This window comes from Brachycentrus maculatus, unplaced genomic scaffold (assembly GCF_059751285.1).
Source record: "Brachycentrus maculatus isolate JH-2025_06_01 unplaced genomic scaffold, ASM5975128v1 h1tg000104l, whole genome shotgun sequence".
Lineage (NCBI taxonomy): Eukaryota > Metazoa > Arthropoda > Insecta > Trichoptera > Brachycentridae > Brachycentrus > Brachycentrus maculatus.
Window position 1 is genome coordinate 332388 of NW_028280858.1, and position 19814 is coordinate 352201.

Here is a 19814-nt window from a genome sequence, read left to right on the forward strand (position 1 = left end):
GGAGATGTATGAATGTGGAAGAGGCGAAGACTGTTTGCAAAGACAGATTGGTGTGGTGTTCTTTTCCCTTTGCTATACGTGCGGGACTTGTATTTATTTACATTGGCAGTGACAGGGATATTGAAAGCTTTTATATGTAAATTCACAGTAAAATCGGGATACAATTTTATGTTGTTTCACATTATCAATAAATTTCGCAACTTAGTTATAAAAAATGCTTAGCAGAGCAGGAAGTCTAGATGCTTCTGTATCAGATCTGTGAATGCGGTGGGACAGCTTTCAATATATACCTGCGGGAAGCGGCGTGATAGTTAGATTGTTAGTTAGTTTAAGGGCCAGTAAAACAATCCCACATTTTTATGATGTCATTAATAAATAATCATAATAATAATTTATCAAGTCCAAAGAATAAAACAAATTATACTGCCCCTATTTGGTCATAGAAACATGACGTCATTCTGGAGTGACACGGGGTAAGTATGAGTTCATTTTATGACCCTAGGACCTTTTCTGTCCGTAAAAAGGTCAACACTTCTTTATATGTACTTATATTTAACACTAAAATAATGTACGTATAATATAACCTTCAAATAATAACAAATAGGTACCTACGTGGACAAATTTATCGTTATATTACCAACAATTAAATTCCACGTAACCATTTTTACTGAAAACTTTAGATTAGCATATTTTAGTGCCTTTTTTCTCAAATGATATATTATGTAGTAACGTGACCAGTAACGCTTAGATTACTTATATTTTTGGATTTCTCGCAATCGGTCTGACGCGTGCTCACTAGAAAATAACCTTTTTTAGTATGTTTTTCAGATATTAAGAGAATTAAATACTGAAACAAATCTCTGCATATATTCTCGTTATTTATATAAGTTTATATTGATAAGATTTGAATAAAATTCGCGAAGCTTAAAAAAAACTTTAGGAAAAAGATAATTTGCAGGTTTAACATATTAGACTTTTTATCTATAAAGGGTTAAGAAAAATGTAGCCGACGTAAAGAAAACGTAGATTTAGAAATAGAATTAATTAGCTTAGGGACCTCGGTATGTGTTAGCAATGTACTACCCCCTCAATAAAGACTGAAATGTGTCGCTTTCGGGGGTGGTCTTTGCCCATACCGAGGAGAGAAATAGCTCTAGGTTAGATTAAGCTATTTTTAAGATATCTATAAGACTGAATATATTGTAATGTGTATACTGCTCTGCGGTGCGCGCTCGACTGCGCCGAAGTAGCGGAGTGGGGATGTCCTTATACGTGCTAGAGGGAGACGGTACGCGAATGCCCTCGCTCCCTCTACGCCGTGATTGGCGGACATACCCCCCTCCGCGATTGGTCAGGCACGGCCGGGCGGCGCTACGGCGAGGCACCCAGAGCGGGTATATATAGGGGTGTATTCAAGTTAATAAATCAGATTTCGACCGACTACCGCTGCGTTTTCTTCTCTCCGCCCCGCTTCTTCCCGACTTCGCTGCCCGCCCGGACTCATCGCCCCTCAGGAACATTCGACCGCCGCTACCCCCTGGACTTGGACTCGGATTTACCTTGGAGCTGACTGCACCCGGACTGGACGACGACGGAGCCGCCGCGACGACCCGACGGAGCGATACCGGACTTACGACCCGGTTGCCTGCTGCGTGCAGGTTGCGACTGCCGGTGCTACATACCGCCTTCGCCGGCGATCGCAAGGGATCTCTGGGCTTTCGGTGGATCTCTACGCGGGTAGATTCACCGTCGAGCGCGGCCGCGGACTGAGACTTGCCCGGCCGCTCTGCGCTGACGCCAGCACCTGCGGCATCTACAGTACTTTGTGCTGCGGCGCGATTGCCTAGTCGCCGCGTCGCGTACAAGTTGGTCCTTCGAGCCGGATCTTCACCGCAGAGCGCCTAGAGATGACTTCGAGAACCCCATCGCTTCGCTCAGGGAGAGGAGGCACACCACCCAGAGAAGAACCGCCAATGGAAGGAGACTCTGTCGAATCGGATTCGTCAGAGGACACCGTCCAAAGGCTAAGAACGCAAGTTCGAAATCTCCGCGCTACACTACGAGACGTCGAGAGCAGCCGCGGACGCGCGGACGCGAATCCCGAGCCCGCGGCGCGTACAACAGACATGGACAACATCATGACAGTATTATCGAGGATGGCGGTACTATTAGAGGCTTCGCAAGGAAGGAGCCCGGCTTCAGTCCCAGAAGACGTCAGCAGGGTCGGCGCTTTGATCGCGCGCCAGTCCACTGCCAAGGATTTACCCGTCTTCGCCGGAGAGCCGCAGGAATGGGCCACGTTCAAATCGCAGTACACTCAGTCGACGGAGATGTGCTGCCTTTCGGATCCGGAGAACCTCCTGCGTCTACAACGCGCATTGAAGGGACGAGCTAGAGAATCGGTATCATCATTACTCGTGGACCCGAGCCAAGTAGGCGTCATAATGAAGACGTTAGAACTTCACTACGGTCAGCCGGACATCGTTGTGTCATCTCTACTGGAAAAGGTGAGAAGACTCCGCTGCATACAGAACGACGGATCGACGCAGGCATTAGTGGACCTATCGAGTGCAGTTCGGAACGCGATAGCGACCTTGGAAAGCTTCGGCGGGGACTACATGTCGACGCCTCAGCTGCTAAGCGAGCTAGTGAGCAAGTTGCCGCTGTGTATGAAGTTTCTATGGTGGTATAGCAGAAGGGGAGACCCCACAAGGCCCACCGCGAAGGATTTCGCGCTGTTTTTGGAAGACATGACGGAATCGGCAATGATAGGCGGCGGTATAGAGCCGCACGTATATAGCGGAAAAGACAGACAGCGCGAGAAGCTTCACAAGCGGGAGCAGGTGCATACAGTGATTTCTGTGGAGAAAAATGTGAATAGTGTCGTGTCATGTGTTTTGTGCGGACAGAGCCACTGGTTGCAATCTTGCCAGGAGTATCTAGAGTGTAGTGTCACAGAGAGATGGAACATAGTGCGACGGAAAAATCTGTGCTACGCGTGTCTAGCGAATACTCACCGGTATGTGAGTTGCAAAAATACGAGGAAGTGCGGCGTCGATGGGTGCCGCCGAACGCACCACAAAACACTTCATACGAGGGATCGAGCCGAAGTGCGCGAAGCTCGATCCGACTCAGACATAAGAGCGCCAGATAGCAGCGCCCGCCGGGATTCGCCCGCTGCTGCCGGCACCGGGGGCGCTAGACCACTCGCGGACGAGAGACAAGCCGCGAGTACGAGCGAAAGGAACATCGACTCCGGACACAGTTCCCGAGTCTACAACTTGGTTACGAGCACGCACGCTCGTGAGGAGCCAGTGCTCCTGAAGGTGATCCCCGTCACCCTAAGCGGTCCGCGCGGAGAAGCGGACGTCTATGCATTGCTCGACGAGGGATCAACCATAACACTGCTGGACTCGAAGATTGCCAACGACATCGCGGAACCAGGGGGTGCCCGAGGATTGAGGATTCACGGTGCTGGCGGGATGTGCGTTACCGATGCAACTTCGAGGAAGGTGACACTGGAGGTGCGCGGGACTGCGAAGGGACAATTCTCGCTCCGTGCAAACACGATTCGGAAGCTGCATCTACCGCCACAACCGGTGGCTAGTATAGATGGTAGGGTGCAGCATGTGCGCCCGCAATTACTGATCGGCCAGGACAACGCCTCACTTATTGTGTCAAGAGAGGCGCGTAATTGCGGGAACTACATCGCCTCCGAGACGGCCCTGGGAACGGTCGTTCATGGGGGGCGATTCCGCCAGACTTGCGTCAATACTCTGATGGCGTTAAGTGCGGACCAGAGGCTGGAAGAGCTAGTCCAGCGGAACTATGCTGTGGATGCGCTGGGAATATGCGCTGCAGCGAAAATATCGCGCCAGGAGGCGCAAGCCATAGAGGTCATGAAGGCTACGACCCGTTTCCTACCTGAAGGGCGGTACGAGACGGGGCTTCTATGGAAGGAAGGCGGGCCTTGTTTGGAAAACAATCGCCGTATCGCGCTGAACCGCTTCTCAAGCTTGGAGAAAAAGTTCAGAAAGGATAGTCAATTCGCCGGGGCCTACCGAAGGAAGATTGAAGAATATCTCGCCAAGGGGTACGCGCGGGAATTGGCAACGGCCGAAATAGAGGACACTTCGAGTGGGCGATGGTACCTCCCCCACTTCGCAGTAACAAACGTAAACAAGCCCGACAAATTACGTATTGTGTTCGACGCCGCCAGCTTTTGTAACGGGGCCTCATTGAATGGCATGTTGGCCAATGGACCGGATCTCCTCTCATCGCTTGTGGGGAATATCATGCGATTTCGCGAGGGGAAGGTCGCGCTGGCGGCGGACATAAGGGAGATGTTTCTCCAAATAAAGATAAGGAAGGAGGACCAGCGGGCGCAGCTGTTCCTCTGGCGAAATAATCCCGACGAGGAAATTCGGGAGATGGTTATGACGTCTATGACGTTTGGCGCTGCATGTTCCCCGAGCAGCGCCCAATATGTGCGGAACCGGGTCGCGGAAGACCACGGGCAGGACATGCCCGCCGCCAGAGATGCCGTGCTTCGAAAGTTCTACATGGACGACTACATGGATGCTGTGGATCGCACGACAGATGCGATTCGATTGCGCAGAGAGGTCTGCGAACTTCTACAGCGGGGCGGGTTTACCCTCGCGAACTGGGCGAGTAACGATCCCGCAGTCCTAGAAACAATCCCCGAGGAATTGAGGGGCAAGTGCGCGCGAGACATTATCAGCGGAACCTCGACGACTGAGAGAGTTCTGGGGATAAAATGGGACCCGGTGACTGACGAGTTCCGCTTCAAGTTTGCGGCGTCACGGGAGGTCCCGGCCGGGAGGCCAACGAAAAGGAAAATCCTGAGCGAGGTCATGAGCATATTCGACCCGCTCGGGTTCGTCGGGTGTTTGACGATACGCCCACGGATTCTACTGCAAGATATCTGGCGATCCCACATAGGGTGGGACGAGGAGATAAGCATAGAACAGGCAGATAAGTGGCGCACTTGGATAAACATACTGCGCGAGACCGAGTGCGCCATCCCGCGGCGCGTGGCGAGCAAGGGCCAGCAGGTAGAGCTGCACGTGTTTTCCGACGCATCGGAACAAGCTAGCTGCGCCGTTGCGTATATCGTAGAGGACACCACCGCCGGGAAAAGGGCGACATTTGTGGCCAGCAAGTGTCGGGTGAGCCCGTTACGGGCGCTGTCAATTCCACGCCTGGAATTGCAGGCCGCGCTTATAGCTGCGCGGCTAGCAGCAACCATCAAGAAGGAATGCGGCGTACAACTGCGGGAAACATTCTATTGGACGGACTCCATGACGGTGCTGTGCTGGGTCCGGAGCGATTCCCGCATCTACACGCCGTTTGTGGCCCACCGCCTGGGGGAGATAGATGAGCTCACGAAGGCTCGTGAGTGGCGGTGGGTTCCAGGGAAACAGAACCCGGCTGATCTCGGGACACGAGACGGCGAGATACCGGACATATCGCCGACCGGTGTATGGTTCAGCGGGCCAGAATATATTAGAAGAGGAAGGGATGAATGGCCGCCGCTCAAGGTGACGACGGCAGCATCTCAATCAGAAGTGGAGCTTAAGTGCGCGGACAGCGCTATCGTTATGACAATGCTCCCCGACGAATTACGGTTTTCGTCGTGGAGACGTCTAATCCGGACTACGGCGTGGGTACTGCGGTTTGTAAATCGGTGCCGAAAAAGGAGTCCGGGGAGCGCTACGCTCACGGTCCAGGAGCTCGAGGAATCAGAAAGGGCATGGATAAGGATATGCCAAGAAGACAGCTACCAAGCCGAGATAGCTGCAATCAGACGGGGGGAGTGCCTCCCGCGGGGGAGCCGCTTGATAGGGCTGACCCCGTTCCTAGATAACGAAAGCGTCCTGCGAATGGGGACGCGCATAACCAAAGCGCCCGCTGTGAGCGAGCCCATGAAGGCGCCAGTAATATTAGACGGCGCACACGCATACACCCGATTGATGATCCGGCACTACCATGAGTCGCGACTGCACGCAAGCACGGAGCGAACACTCGGCGAGATTAGACAACAGTTTTTCATCACCCGACTGCGGACAAATGTGAGGAAAGTAATCTACGAGTGTCGCTTCTGTAGGATGCAGAAAGCGCGACCGCAGCCGCCGCTCATGGGACAATTGCCAGTCGGCCGCCTGGATCATCACGTCAGGCCGTTCACCCATTGCGGGGTGGACATGTTCGGGCCCGTACACGTCACGATCGGAAGGCGACGTGAGAAACGGTACGGGGCCCTGTTTACGTGTATGGTGACGCGGGCGGTGCACATAGAAGTCACACCGTCACTGAGCACCGACTCGACGATACAGGCGCTGAGAAGGATGGCCGCTCGCAGGGGGCACCCTAGTACCATATACTCGGACAACGGCACTAACTTCAGGGGAGCTGACAAGGAGCTCGCGGACGCCATGAGAGGACTGGCTGATGATCCCGAGCTCCAAAACGAGGCCACGAAGAGGGGAATCGAGTGGGTGTTCAATCCGCCATCGGCACCTCATATGGGGGGAGCCTGGGAACGGCTCGTCCGGTCAGTAAAAAGGGCGCTGATGGCAATACTTAAAGAACAGTACCCTCGGGAGGAGACGCTAATGACGGCGATAGCGGAGGCCGAGTATACAGTTAATACTCGCCCCCTGACACATGTTTCGCTGGATAGCCGAGACGCCGCCCCTCTGACACCGATGCACTTCCTCATCGGGTCGAGCGGGGCCCAACCACATTTGGCGGACTACAGAGGCGTACCGCCGGGAATATGCCTGAAGAAGCAATGGCGCGTGGCACAGAAGCTAGCGGATGCTTTCTGGAAGAGATGGATGCGGGAGTATCTTCCGACGCTACAACAGAGGCGAAAGTGGCAACAGGCTGCCGCACCTATTAGGGTCGGCGACATCGTGGTGATCACGGACGCAGCCCTGCCGCGGAACGAATGGCCGCGGGGGCGCGTCATAGCAGTCACCCCGGGGAAGGACGGACAAGTGAGGAGCGCCAGGGTCCAGACAGCCGCCGGAACATACACGAGACCCGCCATCAAGCTCGCCGTATTGCTGCTGGGAGACGACGTCGGCGCAAGGATGCCTCCTCGGCAGGGGGGAGTGTAGCCGACGTAAAGAAAACGTAGATTTAGAAATAGAATTAATTAGCTTAGGGACCTCGGTATGTGTTAGCAATGTACTACCCCCTCAATAAAGACTGAAATGTGTCGCTTTCGGGGGTGGTCTTTGCCCATACCGAGGAGAGAAATAGCTCTAGGTTAGATTAAGCTATTTTTAAGATATCTATAAGACTGAATATATTGTAATGTGTATACTGCTCTGCGGTGCGCGCTCGACTGCGCCGAAGTAGCGGAGTGGGGATGTCCTTATACGTGCTAGAGGGAGACGGTACGCGAATGCCCTCGCTCCCTCTACGCCGTGATTGGCGGACATACCCCCCTCCGCGATTGGTCAGGCACGGCCGGGCGGCGCTACGGCGAGGCACCCAGAGCGGGTATATATAGGGGTGTATTCAAGTTAATAAATCAGATTTCGACCGACTACCGCTGCGTTTTCTTCTCTCCGCCCCGCTTCTTCCCGACTTCGCTGCCCGCCCGGACTCATCGCCCCTCAGGAACATTCGACCGCCGCTACCCCCTGGACTTGGACTCGGATTTACCTTGGAGCTGACTGCACCCGGACTGGACGACGACGGAGCCGCCGCGACGACCCGACGGAGCGATACCGGACTTACGACCCGGTTGCCTGCTGCGTGCAGGTTGCGACTGCCGGTGCTACATACCGCCTTCGCCGGCGATCGCAAGGGATCTCTGGGCTTTCGGTGGATCTCTACGCGGGTAGATTCACCGTCGAGCGCGGCCGCGGACTGAGACTTGCCCGGCCGCTCTGCGCTGACGCCAGCACCTGCGGCATCTACAGTACTTTGTGCTGCGGCGCGATTGCCTAGTCGCCGCGTCGCGTACAAAAAATATTACCTAGTAAACATTTTTTTTACCAGCAATTTAACCAAGGCGAAGTTATAAAATATGCTTGTGTCAGTGAACTGTGGCGAACAGTAAAATACGAATTTTGTTCATCATCACGCTCTTAGCTTGTTCCGAAATTGCGATGAGTCAGTGGTAGGTCCGGTAGCCATATATACACGAGTATTCTCGTAGGTCGAGTTAGGTTTTCCTGTAAAGCGATGCTTATCTTTGAATAATTCTTGCCCTCGACCTTGGCGGGCTATAGCGAGCTAGCTAGCCACTCCGCTGACCACGCCGTGTGACCGCAGCGTGGATATCGACCCACCCCTTGACTTATACCGACACCGGCTACTGGGAACCGTGAATAATGTAGATTAATTTAAATATTGCAGAATGGAAAACACAGCTATCGCCAGCATAATTGTACACGTGTATACACACACACACACACACACACACATTTTTTTGTTGTTGGGAATTTTACAGAATAGTACATCAATCAAGTCATTCGCATAGTGAGTAACACAAAATAAGTACTTGTACTATTCCAGTTTTCGAAATTTCTCATTTGTAAATTTGTGAAAATACCTGGAAGAGGGATGAAAGGGAGGAAAAGGGAAAGATCAAAGCGCAAGTCAAAGACAGATTGTACGAAACCCGGGGACACCACGATATAAATGACGAGTAGAACATATTATATCAACCAATTTAGATGAACGATAAAACATTGTTTAGAGTTTGTTCTACTTGCGGTAAACGCTAAGGTGTCAGTTGCTTGGTGATCCGACTGGGAACTCGGTTTCAAACCGTACACGTTTTCATAATGTCATCAATTTGTCGAAGAAGCTTTTGTAGACAATTTTCCACTTATTTGATTACGCTATAAACTCTACTAATTATAATACTTTATTTATATATAACGGTATATACAGTATTACGGTAAACCCCCTTTTCACAAGTCAATATAAATAATGAATCACATTGGCCTTACCATATCGTGTCAAAACGATACTTAAAGGTCAACACCATTAAATTAAGAGCCTCAGACCAACAAAGCAGCATGACACATAATAATTTTAATATTTTTTCATATCTACATAGGTACGTAAAGCAAATGGCAAATGAAATGCTAAGTATCGGTAAAAAAATCTATTCATACATTCGTGTCCCCTAAGAGAGGTACATTATGTTACATTTATATTTGATAATTTACACATGATGTATTTTACTATTAATTCCTTTAACCTTTTGTCAGAATAAATATACGTAACAAACCTACTAGTAAATCAACCAAAACAGACCATCTTATTTCATCTCATTACTGGTACTAAGCGAATTCTTAATTCCTGATCTTTTTTACTTTAGGTCGTTGAATACGTGTCCTGAGAATAACGATGGCAGTTTTGTTAACCTGAATGGAGTGAAAATTGGCAGACGAGAGGGAGAAATTTCGGTACATTTTGTCTCCCAGAAGAAAAGTATGTTTCTGCTGTCAAACTTTTTAGCAACAACCAAAGAAAGATAATGTACCAAAAAAATCGTCGTGGAATAGTGAAAAGTACCTAAGGGAGGAAAGTGTTTCGATCGCAAGTCATACAAAAAATAATGTGATCCAGATCGATGATATAGATAGGTAGATTTTGTCAGATTTCGGTGGATGTACCAAAAGTTATATTAGTGTTGGCAACTATACTCAAGGTGTACATTTTTGACAAAACGTGTTTTACCAGCATCAGGACGAAGGACTTCACTTTTTTCAGTAGTAATTAGTGAGTAGTATGTATATGCACGTATTTTGGATTTAGCGTTATTCAAATAAAATATTCACCAAAATTTGGAGCTGGTGTGTCCGCATTTTTATTGTATACGAGTAGTGCTAATAAAGCGATAAGATTTTAGTGACAACCTTCACAAAATCAGGATATTATATTGTAATTATTAAATGTTTATGTGCCTTCTTTTTATTTCAACACAATAGTATTTTAATATCCTTTCCAGTAGTAGGGAGATAAAAATACTCTTATAAAGAAGGAACAGAAATATTTAAAAAATTTAATATACATAATATATAGTATATATATTTCAAATGGATTGATACTGGAGAACTTAAGATTTTTGAAAATATGACCCTGACTGCTATATTTTGTTAGGATAATATATTGTTGAAAATTACAGGCACCTAAGAGACATTGATTTTCAGTTACAACCAATTTTATTAATTTTGTAAAATACCGTATTATATCAACCCCGGATTTTATTTTCAAAAATAATTTTGCGAAAGACCGAGCACGTTACGTTCTACACGTTAGTCGTTTATCACAATCAAAATCTATTTAAAAAAAAATAAAATAAAAAACTAAAAAAGCAAGAAAATGTTCGCTATAAGGCCAAAAGCAACTTTGCTATTTTATTAAGTGTTTTCTTAGGTATGAATAAATTATTATACTAAGTTTTCGCGACGGTTAAAGGTCAAGACTACAATCAATCTCAATTATCGTTTTTTAGCGTTGGTTTTTTGGTAATACAGAAACCACAAAACAATCGAATTACCTTGAAATTCTTTGTGAACTTTTTTGACTGCGAACTTATTAATTTAATTTTTCCCAAGCCGATCGAATCAAAAATTGAAAGTTTATTCAAAGCTTTACTATTTCCTGTAAGTTGATTTAGGAGGTTTACTTTTTATCATATATTGGTATATTAAAAAGTATACAAAGCCATTAAATGAATTTCACAAGAACAAAACACTTTTTTTTTTCAAATCACCTCCTGCATTTTTATTGGTCATCAAGGGATTGTGACGTAAATTAGATTAGTCTCTTTACTAATTTTCCTTATTTTGCCATCTCCGTAGTGCAGTGGTCAGCACGTCTGGCAACTACGCTGAAGGTCCCGGTTCGATTCCCAGTGGAGGTAAAATAAATGCAAGTGATTTTTCACTCTAATATTTATTCAACATTGCCCTGGACTTGTATCTGAAGCGCAAGACTGATCATCTTTCCTTCACATATTTGACGATCAAGATAGCACTGCTTCTATACAGTGCAGTGGCCTATGCACCATTAGATGTGGAAAAGAGTTAGAAGAAAACCTTATTTTAAAATAAATTAAATGCAAATAAGCGATGCGTGGTCATTACACATCGCTCACTCCTTTCAACAATGTCAAATATCAAAAAACGAAATTTTTCATAAGATCGTTTTTCAAGTTTAAGAATATAATAAAATGTATTAAAAATAAATATCAAGCCACTTATTGAACTTTTCACTGTGCAACAGATCTTTTTAGGTAAAACCTGAAAGTTTTTTCTCCATTTGCAAAATATTTAGTACATTTAAAAAAATAATTACACAATACATTTTCTTTAAAATGCAAAAACAACACTTTCTACCCTGTAGCGGGTAAATATTAAGTTAAAAATATGCCGCTTTTGCTGGGATGTACTACATTTTCTGGGAATTGCGGGAAACATGCACAACTGAAAACTGGCGATTTTTGAAATATGACGTTGTTGAAAGGAGTGAGCGACATATTTACCCATTAGATTGTGTGAATTCCTTAGATTTAATAGTCGTAACACTCCCCTCGCCGTATCTAGGTCATATTAAGGAAGTGGTTAGAAATAGGGCGAGCGTATCCCATTGTATTAGGTACCCACCTATTTAATAGGAAGTATTAGAACCGCACCGTACGAAGAATTTTCCGGGCTCCCAATATGGTTCAAAATACGCAATCCTCGCAATTCGTAGCATTCCCTGTTGTAGTGCTTGAGTAGGAAAAACAAAAATGCCTTCCATATACATCCGCTTCCATTTTATTGAAAGTCTATTATTTTATTATTTTTTCTAATATTTTCTATACATACTTAAATATTTTCTGCCCTTACTTCCAAACGAGGCTTAAATGGAAAATGCTTAAAATAACCTTTGAATAGCCTTATGACAAAAAAATACATCTGGTCAAAAAAAATCATGATTTTTTTTTTTACTTATAATTAAGAATTTTTCACTTATTATTTTCTTGTGAAAATACTTTTATCAGAAAATATCTTTGATTTGGCTGCAAAATTAAAGAAATACGAATTTCAAAAATAGTATTCAATGCGATATTTGAAAAAAATAAAATTCTCAATTAGAAAGGAAAAACAATTTTATTACTCAACATAGAAGAAGAAGAATATGGTAGTCTGGGTGTCTGAGAATCTAGAACAGGACTTATTACCCGTCATAGGCTGGTTTAAGTGATTTTTTGCTGAGCCTATATTTTTTTTATTTGTGCTACAATTTTATAACACATTTTTTACTTTCGTTTGCAGGAGCATTGTTGTAGTACAATAATACGTTGAAACAATACATACAATTAGGTTTTTGTTCTCCAAAATCCCAAGCCCGACATTGGACATTAAGCTTTTCTTAGCTGAATATCGATTTGCGGACATGTAGGTAGTTTATAGTCATTGCTCTTTCCATTTCATTTTGATCGATAATTGATTCGGTCGGTGCCCTGTGCCCTAATAAAGGGAACATGCCCTTCGTATCTAACTACAAAATAAACAAGTTCGTGCTCCTCAAAGTGTGTCATAATTTTTTATCCATAGTACATAACGTATTGTGTATTGTAATTTACATTATTTTTAATGTAAATTTGTCTATCTATTCCATTTATCATAAAACAAACATTCATTTTTATCACATTAGACAAGTTTTAACTTAAAATTTGACTCAAGGTAACTCTAAAAACAAGATTTATATAAATTAGGGTTTATGTTCGTTTTAAGTGAAAAGCAATCGTTAATGTTTCAGAATAGGTAGGTATGTAAACGCACATTTAATAATAAATGATAAAACCCTTATCCGCACCCCAATGGTGCATAGGGCACTGCTTCATATGAACACAGTGTTATCTTGATCGTTTACACACGAAGGAAAGGTGATTAGCCCTCCGCTTCAGGTACCAGTCCAGGGTAATATTGAATAAATATTACAGTGAAAAAATCACTTATATTTATTTGACCCCCCTGGGAATCGAACCCGGGACCTCCAGAACGGTAGCCGAGCGTGCTGACCATTACACTACAGAGGCGGACAAACGCACATATAAACACCGACATTTATCATTATTATTGCCAGGGTTTTTTTTAAAACAAAAAAAGGGCCCGGAAATCACCTCACGTCAAGCTTTTTACTAAAAAAAACATGTCTTCAAATATCTTTAAATATTCATTACAATACTATATTTTATCATTTTGTCGAATTATATGAATAAAGATTGTTATTACGTATACGCAAACAATGCTTCGTCTATTTGATTTTGAAAATGAAAAAAATATATATCCGTGAAAAAAGGTGCCGGAGAAGCGTACATCGCTCACTCCTTTCAACAACGTCATATATTAAAAAAACTTGATTTTTCTGGAGATCGTTTTTAAAGTTTTAAAATATAATGAAATGTATTAAAAATAAATATCAAGCCACTTGTCAGACTTTTTACTGTGCAACAGATCTTTTTAGGTAAAACCTGAATGATTTTTCTCCATTTGAAAAATATTTAGAATATTTAAAAAAATAATTAAACAATCAATACCTTTTCTTCAAAATGCAAAAACAATACTTTCTGCCCTGTAGTGGGTAAATATTTAGTTAAAAATATGCCGTTTTCCCTGGGATGTAGTACATTTTCTGGGCATTCCGAAAACATTAACAACTGAAAATTGACGATTTTTGATATATGACGTTGTTGAAAGGAGTGAGCGACATGGAAAAAGCCCTGTTTATTGCTCAATCAAATTATTATTGACATAAAGCTTCCTCTATTAGAGAATCCAATGTCAAGCTAGAGACAAAAGATATCGTGCAGTTCCGCTTTCAACCTCAATTACATTGCCATCATAGCTAAGCTAGGTCGTAAAGCTGAAGCACAGACATTGCGGAAAGCTCAATTATCAACGCAATAAAACCGCCATAATAGAAAGCGCGGTAACCAAATGACATCTGAAGTATTAAGCAGTGTTGCCGACACAAGCACTGCCAACTGGGCAGGTACTTTCTATAGATATTTAGCAGTGATTACCTGCACGATCAAATCAAGCTGACAGCTGCTACGGGAAAACGCGTGACTGCTATCGGAGCGATTCGCACATCTTTTGCAGATTTTCAAATATCACGATAGAATGGGTTCATTTTAGAGGGCAATTTACTTTTATGTTTTCTCAGGAAAATGAAATTGTCATATTCGCATGAAATTTGTAATTTATATTACATAACTAGGTAAGCTTCTTTTAAAATATTATAGATTGTGGCGGAGTGGATAGAATGTTGGGTTCAGACTCGAAGTCATTCATTCGTTAACGATCAAGATAACATTGTATTTATATGGTGAAGTGCCCTATGCACCATTGGGTGTAGATATGGGTTTGAAGAAGAAGAAGAAGATTCACAAATCCTGTACTTTATATTGGTATATATTATCCTATTTGGCTTTGAGTATTATGTATAAAATTAATATTTTACTATTTAATATAAGTATTATTATAATTTAATATTTTATTTTATTTCATTACCAGGTAAAATGTACTTATATTGTACAATGTTTCACAGAATTCGTTAATAAATATGATATAAAAGAGCACATACACATTTAGCTTTGAGTTTTTTAACTGTATCTATTTTCAGGTACCAATCAAAATATTAAATAACAATTATTAAATTTTAAATTATTGAAGTAAACATCAAATTATAGACTTTTTATTTTCTTCTATTAGGCTTTGAGTTTTATGGTTCATTTGTGATACATGTATTCACAAATCCTGTCAAAATTTGAATTTTTGATTGTAGAAAAGTATACAATGATTATGTTAAATTTACTACGTATAGTAGTGTGCAGTACAGTCTCGGTTATCCGACCTTCCGACTTATCCGACCTAATCACGGACTTTTTTACCCAAGCTAAAGTTTAGTTTCGTAGTTCACTGCATTGTGTGATGTACCTTCTGTAAAACATGTTTTATTACTTTGCCCTAAGTGCATTTTGATGCTTTAGTTCGTTACATTCAATTATGTTACATATATACATATATAAGTATATACTTATTTGAAAAGTTTTCGATGTGCAAATAAAATTAACACATTTCAATGTCGTTTTTATAATTTTCCGTGTTATCCGACCTTGCCGCGGCCGGTTTAGGTCGGATAATCGAGACTCTACCGTATTATGATATGAGAGAGCACTGACCTGTGGCCCAGTGCACGACGGAGTGCTTCTCGTTGTCGAGCGCCATGACGTCGGCGCTGTTGGCCAGCAGGAAGGTGACGAGCGCCATGTTGCCCTGGATGACGGCGAGGTGCAGCGGCGTGAAGCCGTCCTGGTCACGCGCCTCCAGCAGCGCGGGCGCCGCCATCAGCACGCGGTCCGCCGTCACGGCCGTGGGGTTGTCGAAGCAGTAGTGCAGGGCGGACTTCAGCGTGCGGTCGCGCCTGAGCACCGAGGAGGGCTGCAACAGGTCGTCAGCTCATTCCTCCATCTCTCTATCTCTACACTCTACACCGGGGCTGTGCCGTGGCACACTGGTGTGCCGTGAGCCGAATACACGTGTGCCGCGGTCAAATTTAATGCATTTGACATTTCAATTTTTTCGTTATGAATGCCAAATTATTTTTCAAAATATTGTCTTTTTTTCAAGATGTAGTAAAGAATAATTATTATAACTAAATAATGTTTTAATGGGTAATGTTTAAAAAATATTTTGGGTATTTATGCGCCGCGGAATTCTAGGAACAATTTTGGTGTGTTGTAGGAGAGAAAAGATTGCGCAACACTATGGAGGATACTGGATAAGTATGGTACTTACCCGCACTCAATAGTGCATATAGATATAAGTCAAATTTAAGTACCATAAACACTTATATTTATCTCAACACCCCGGAAATAGAATCGGAAAGCTCCCGCAAAGTAGTAGAATGCGCTAACTATTACGCTTCTAAGTCGGACGTAGATGATGTGATTAATATTAGTATTGTCACACAAAATATTAACCCGTTTCTCTATCACAGGACCATTTGTTTATTATTATTGTGATTATTATTTGACAAAATACGCACTTGCATACTTAAATACTGCAGAAATAAATGATGTCATAAAAACATTTTTCCGATTCATAAGCTAGGGGTTATAATATTCAGACATAACCTTCCTATTTCTCAAAATAAAATAACAAGGTATGTAAATTAAAAGACAAATTTAATAACTTTCCATATTGTACCTTAAGATCAGAAATTTTTAATTTTAATAGAGAGTGCCTTCTTCCTAGGAAATTTCCATGTGATCCAATCCCACATTCAGCTGACAGAGCTCAAAATTTAGAAATATTAAATAATTTTCCCGTTGTTTGGAATAAATAAAAACAAAATATGTAGGTACTATATTTCCCCGTAAACAGAATAAGAAAGTTTAAAAAAATATTCCTTATTAATATTATTTGTCCCTACGGTACTTCTTTATGTGTCTGATTTAATATGTATGAATAAAATTAAACTGTTAAAACAAGTCTGGGGTTTTTCCGCGTATAGAAACGAGTATTCTTACATATTTTATGTATATTTGTTTTAAAACGTAAATATTACGAATATATTTAATGTTTACTAGTCAACGTCAGAAACCTGATACGATAACAACGTGTTTTCACATTTGTAATGGTAATGAATATTTATTTATTTATAAGTAAATATTTTATGTAGGTATGGAAGAACCGGGTTAAAAGGTCTTTTCTCTTATTTATTAAAAGCGTTTTATTAGAAGTTTTGACTTGAAATTTTTTTATTTCAATTGTGGTAGATATTGGATTTTTTTATCAAATCCCAAAACAGAAGATACCTTCTGCATCAACAAAAAAACGGAACAAATGATTTTACTTTTTGAACCATAATTTTATATGTAAATTTGGTTTAAAAATATTGATTTAAAAATAAAATAGAAAGACTATTTGAAAAAAAAGTTTTTATTCACTTTTTACTTAAAAAAGAACAGGTTTTTTATTATTATTCAGGAGCATTGCGAGGGAGTATTTACATTATTATATTTTTTACCATAAACTATTTATTTACACGTATAAATTATTTATAAAATTTTATCTTTTAAAAAAAGTTAGATTATTAAGAAACAAATTTCATTAATTATGTAAAAAAAATATATAATATGATGGGTTTTCATAATAGAATAGTAATAAAATTTTAAAAAATAACTTTTTTAAAAAATCTTATTTTAACCTTTTCATAGCCGCAAATAAATTACGCCGCAGTGCTCAACAGGCCAAGTATTTTTTTGAAAAAAAAAAGTTGTCTAAAGATTTTTTTTTTGTTGTTTTTATTGAATTATAATTTACTTACCAAATATTATATCCCGCATCGATTGTTAGAGTTTTATTCTTGAAGTTAAACCAGTTTCAAATTTTCAGGGTTGTCACACTAAGTCGCACACGCAAGTTTTTATTAAATTTAATATTAACACACAACTATTATTTATCAATGGAATATTTTAAAATAATAAGAAAAACACAAAAAAATTGAGCAAAATAAAAACCCCTGGCGTTCAAAACAATCGATTAAAATAATCAATATTTCAAGTGGTTTGAGTGGTAGCCCTAATGACATCTGTCAACTGTCAGCTGAAAGTGATACCGATAAATCACTTAAAAGTATTTAAAAACTTTATAAAATATTTTGTGACAACTTCAACTGATGGCAATGTATGTTCCGTTTTTGACAGATTGTCAATATGAGTTAAAACTGCGGAGTAATACGTCATCAAAAGTACTGACGAAATATCTCGTCTCTGGCCATACGGGCACTCCGCCATTTGCCGAGATATCTCGTCTCTGGCAACCATCGGGTTAAGACATGTCTATAAAAAAATGTACGTTGCGTTGTTCATTAAGAATGATAATGCTGTAATCGCATCAGATGAGCTCTCTTAATATTAATAGGTAAAGTTGTGTTGAGAAAATCAAAAACCCATTGAGGTAGGTTAGAGCAGTGCTCCGCAACCTTTTCTAACCTACGACACTTCTTTTCTATAAAAAATCTTTCTAGAATTCCGCACCACACCAAAATTTAAAATATATAGACCATTAGGTAAAAAATATTGAGTTACAATAATTATTCTACATATTTTGAAAAATGGACAATATTAAGAAATATATTGAATTTAGCCGCGGCACCCCTGTATCCGGCTTACAGCACGGCTGTCCAAACTCAAAACACAGTAAGGGACATTTTTTGTGCATTTTTGCACTAAGTAGAATCTACTACTACAAAAAATGTCCCTTACTGTGTTTTAAGTTTGGTCAGCCGAGCACACCGGTTGTGAAGCACTGGATTACAGTGATCTTTTTTATTCAAAAACATCGATTCTGCCATCAAAACAAACAAGAGATAGATGAAAGCATGTTAGCGTGTTGTTCACGAGGGAGAGTATGAAACCCCCTATTTTATAAGAATCCCACTCATAGGGACAATGCATTATCGAGACCTTACCTCATTTTTTATAAGTTCGGCTACTTGTTTGTGGTCCGCCTGCTGGCATGCGTACATGAGCGGAGTGCACCCTTGCGGAAGGACGACCGGGACCCCCTTGGCCGGGGCTGTTCCGGCCTTCCGCTCGCCCGACTGCCGTTTCCTCTCTGCCCTCTCATTCAGGTCCTTCGCCAAGTTGTTGTTGTTCAGGGGCAGCGGCTTCCTCAGTATCCCGTTGGCTAATTTCTTCTTCCCATCAACCCTGGACGCTTTTCTCTCCATAACACTCGTTTAAGACATCGTCTACACCATTATCGCGACGCTTTGCTAAATTTGCAACGTTGTTTTTCACATTTTTATACGGTTGCCTAAGTTTTACGCTAGATTTATAAACATGTCAAAATATTTAAAATGAAATAACTTTCATTCGTTTCAATCTATGGAAATCTATTAGCCTACCTTCATACAAACATTTTCACATCAACTGCCTGAGCAGTCTAATCTCGCATTTAGTTTTAAACGTGCCTCTTATTTACACGTTATGTTTGTGCGTAATAATATATCCTATATGGCTACTTTGTCGCGAAGCTAACGTTAACAATATAAGATAAAACACCGTTAAGGATGACGTAAAATATATGGCATTTGATAGTAAACTTACTGACTTTAACATGGTATTTCTAAATATTTTGAAGGGTTCGAAAAATATATTTTTTTTACGTTCTTGTCCCTCAAAACTTAAACAAATCTTTGAAAAAACCTTAATTAAAACAGGATTCCTTCAAGAATGCCACTGTCTTGAAGGGTTAAATTAATTTATTCTGCTCTATCCCACTTTGAGAAATTTAATAATATGATTATTAAAATATAATTTTCAGCTTGATTTATGTAGTCTTTTTTATCCATTATAATAAATAATCATACGATTAAATGTACCTCAAAATTACAAATATTATGAAAAAACTTCACTAAAAAAATCATCACTACAAAACCATATTTAAAAAACAAAATAAGAAAACTGTTCAGTTTCCATTAACTTAGGTACTATGGTTACCTTGCCCCAAGTTATTATTAGAATCATATTTACCCTTTTTGTGTGTAAATAAATGCTGTAAATACAGCAAGCATATTTTGCAGCAAGCTCCAACCTACTTTTTATTACGTACAATAAAACATGTCACCGTAGGTCCATTGTTTCAAAACAACGAAATTATTTCTGCTTATCGAAATAGTACATCAGAAATGCAACATCATCAGCTCGATCTGGCTAAATACGGTCACACACATACACCCATACCAACTCA

The 19814-nt window shown here is 41.7% G+C and overlaps 1 protein-coding gene across 2 annotated transcripts in view; it reads right to left on the minus strand.

Moving 5' to 3' along the window:
• The window catches only part of LOC148310184 (uncharacterized), a 47422-nt gene that overhangs the window by 21128 nt on the left and 6480 nt on the right, over nt 1-19814 (minus strand). The window contains exons 1-2 of one of the 2 annotated variants that reach the window (XM_088258869.1): nt 18532-19156; nt 15236-15494 (exon numbers count right to left, since the gene is read on the minus strand). In XM_088258869.1, coding sequence (XP_088114995.1) covers nt 15236-15494; nt 18532-18792 — 520 coding nt within the window. In that variant the 5' untranslated portion in view covers nt 18793-19156. Of the gene's footprint in view, nt 1-15235; nt 15495-18531; nt 19157-19814 lie in introns of those variants that run through there. The other variant, XM_088258870.1, reaches the window with a different exon arrangement.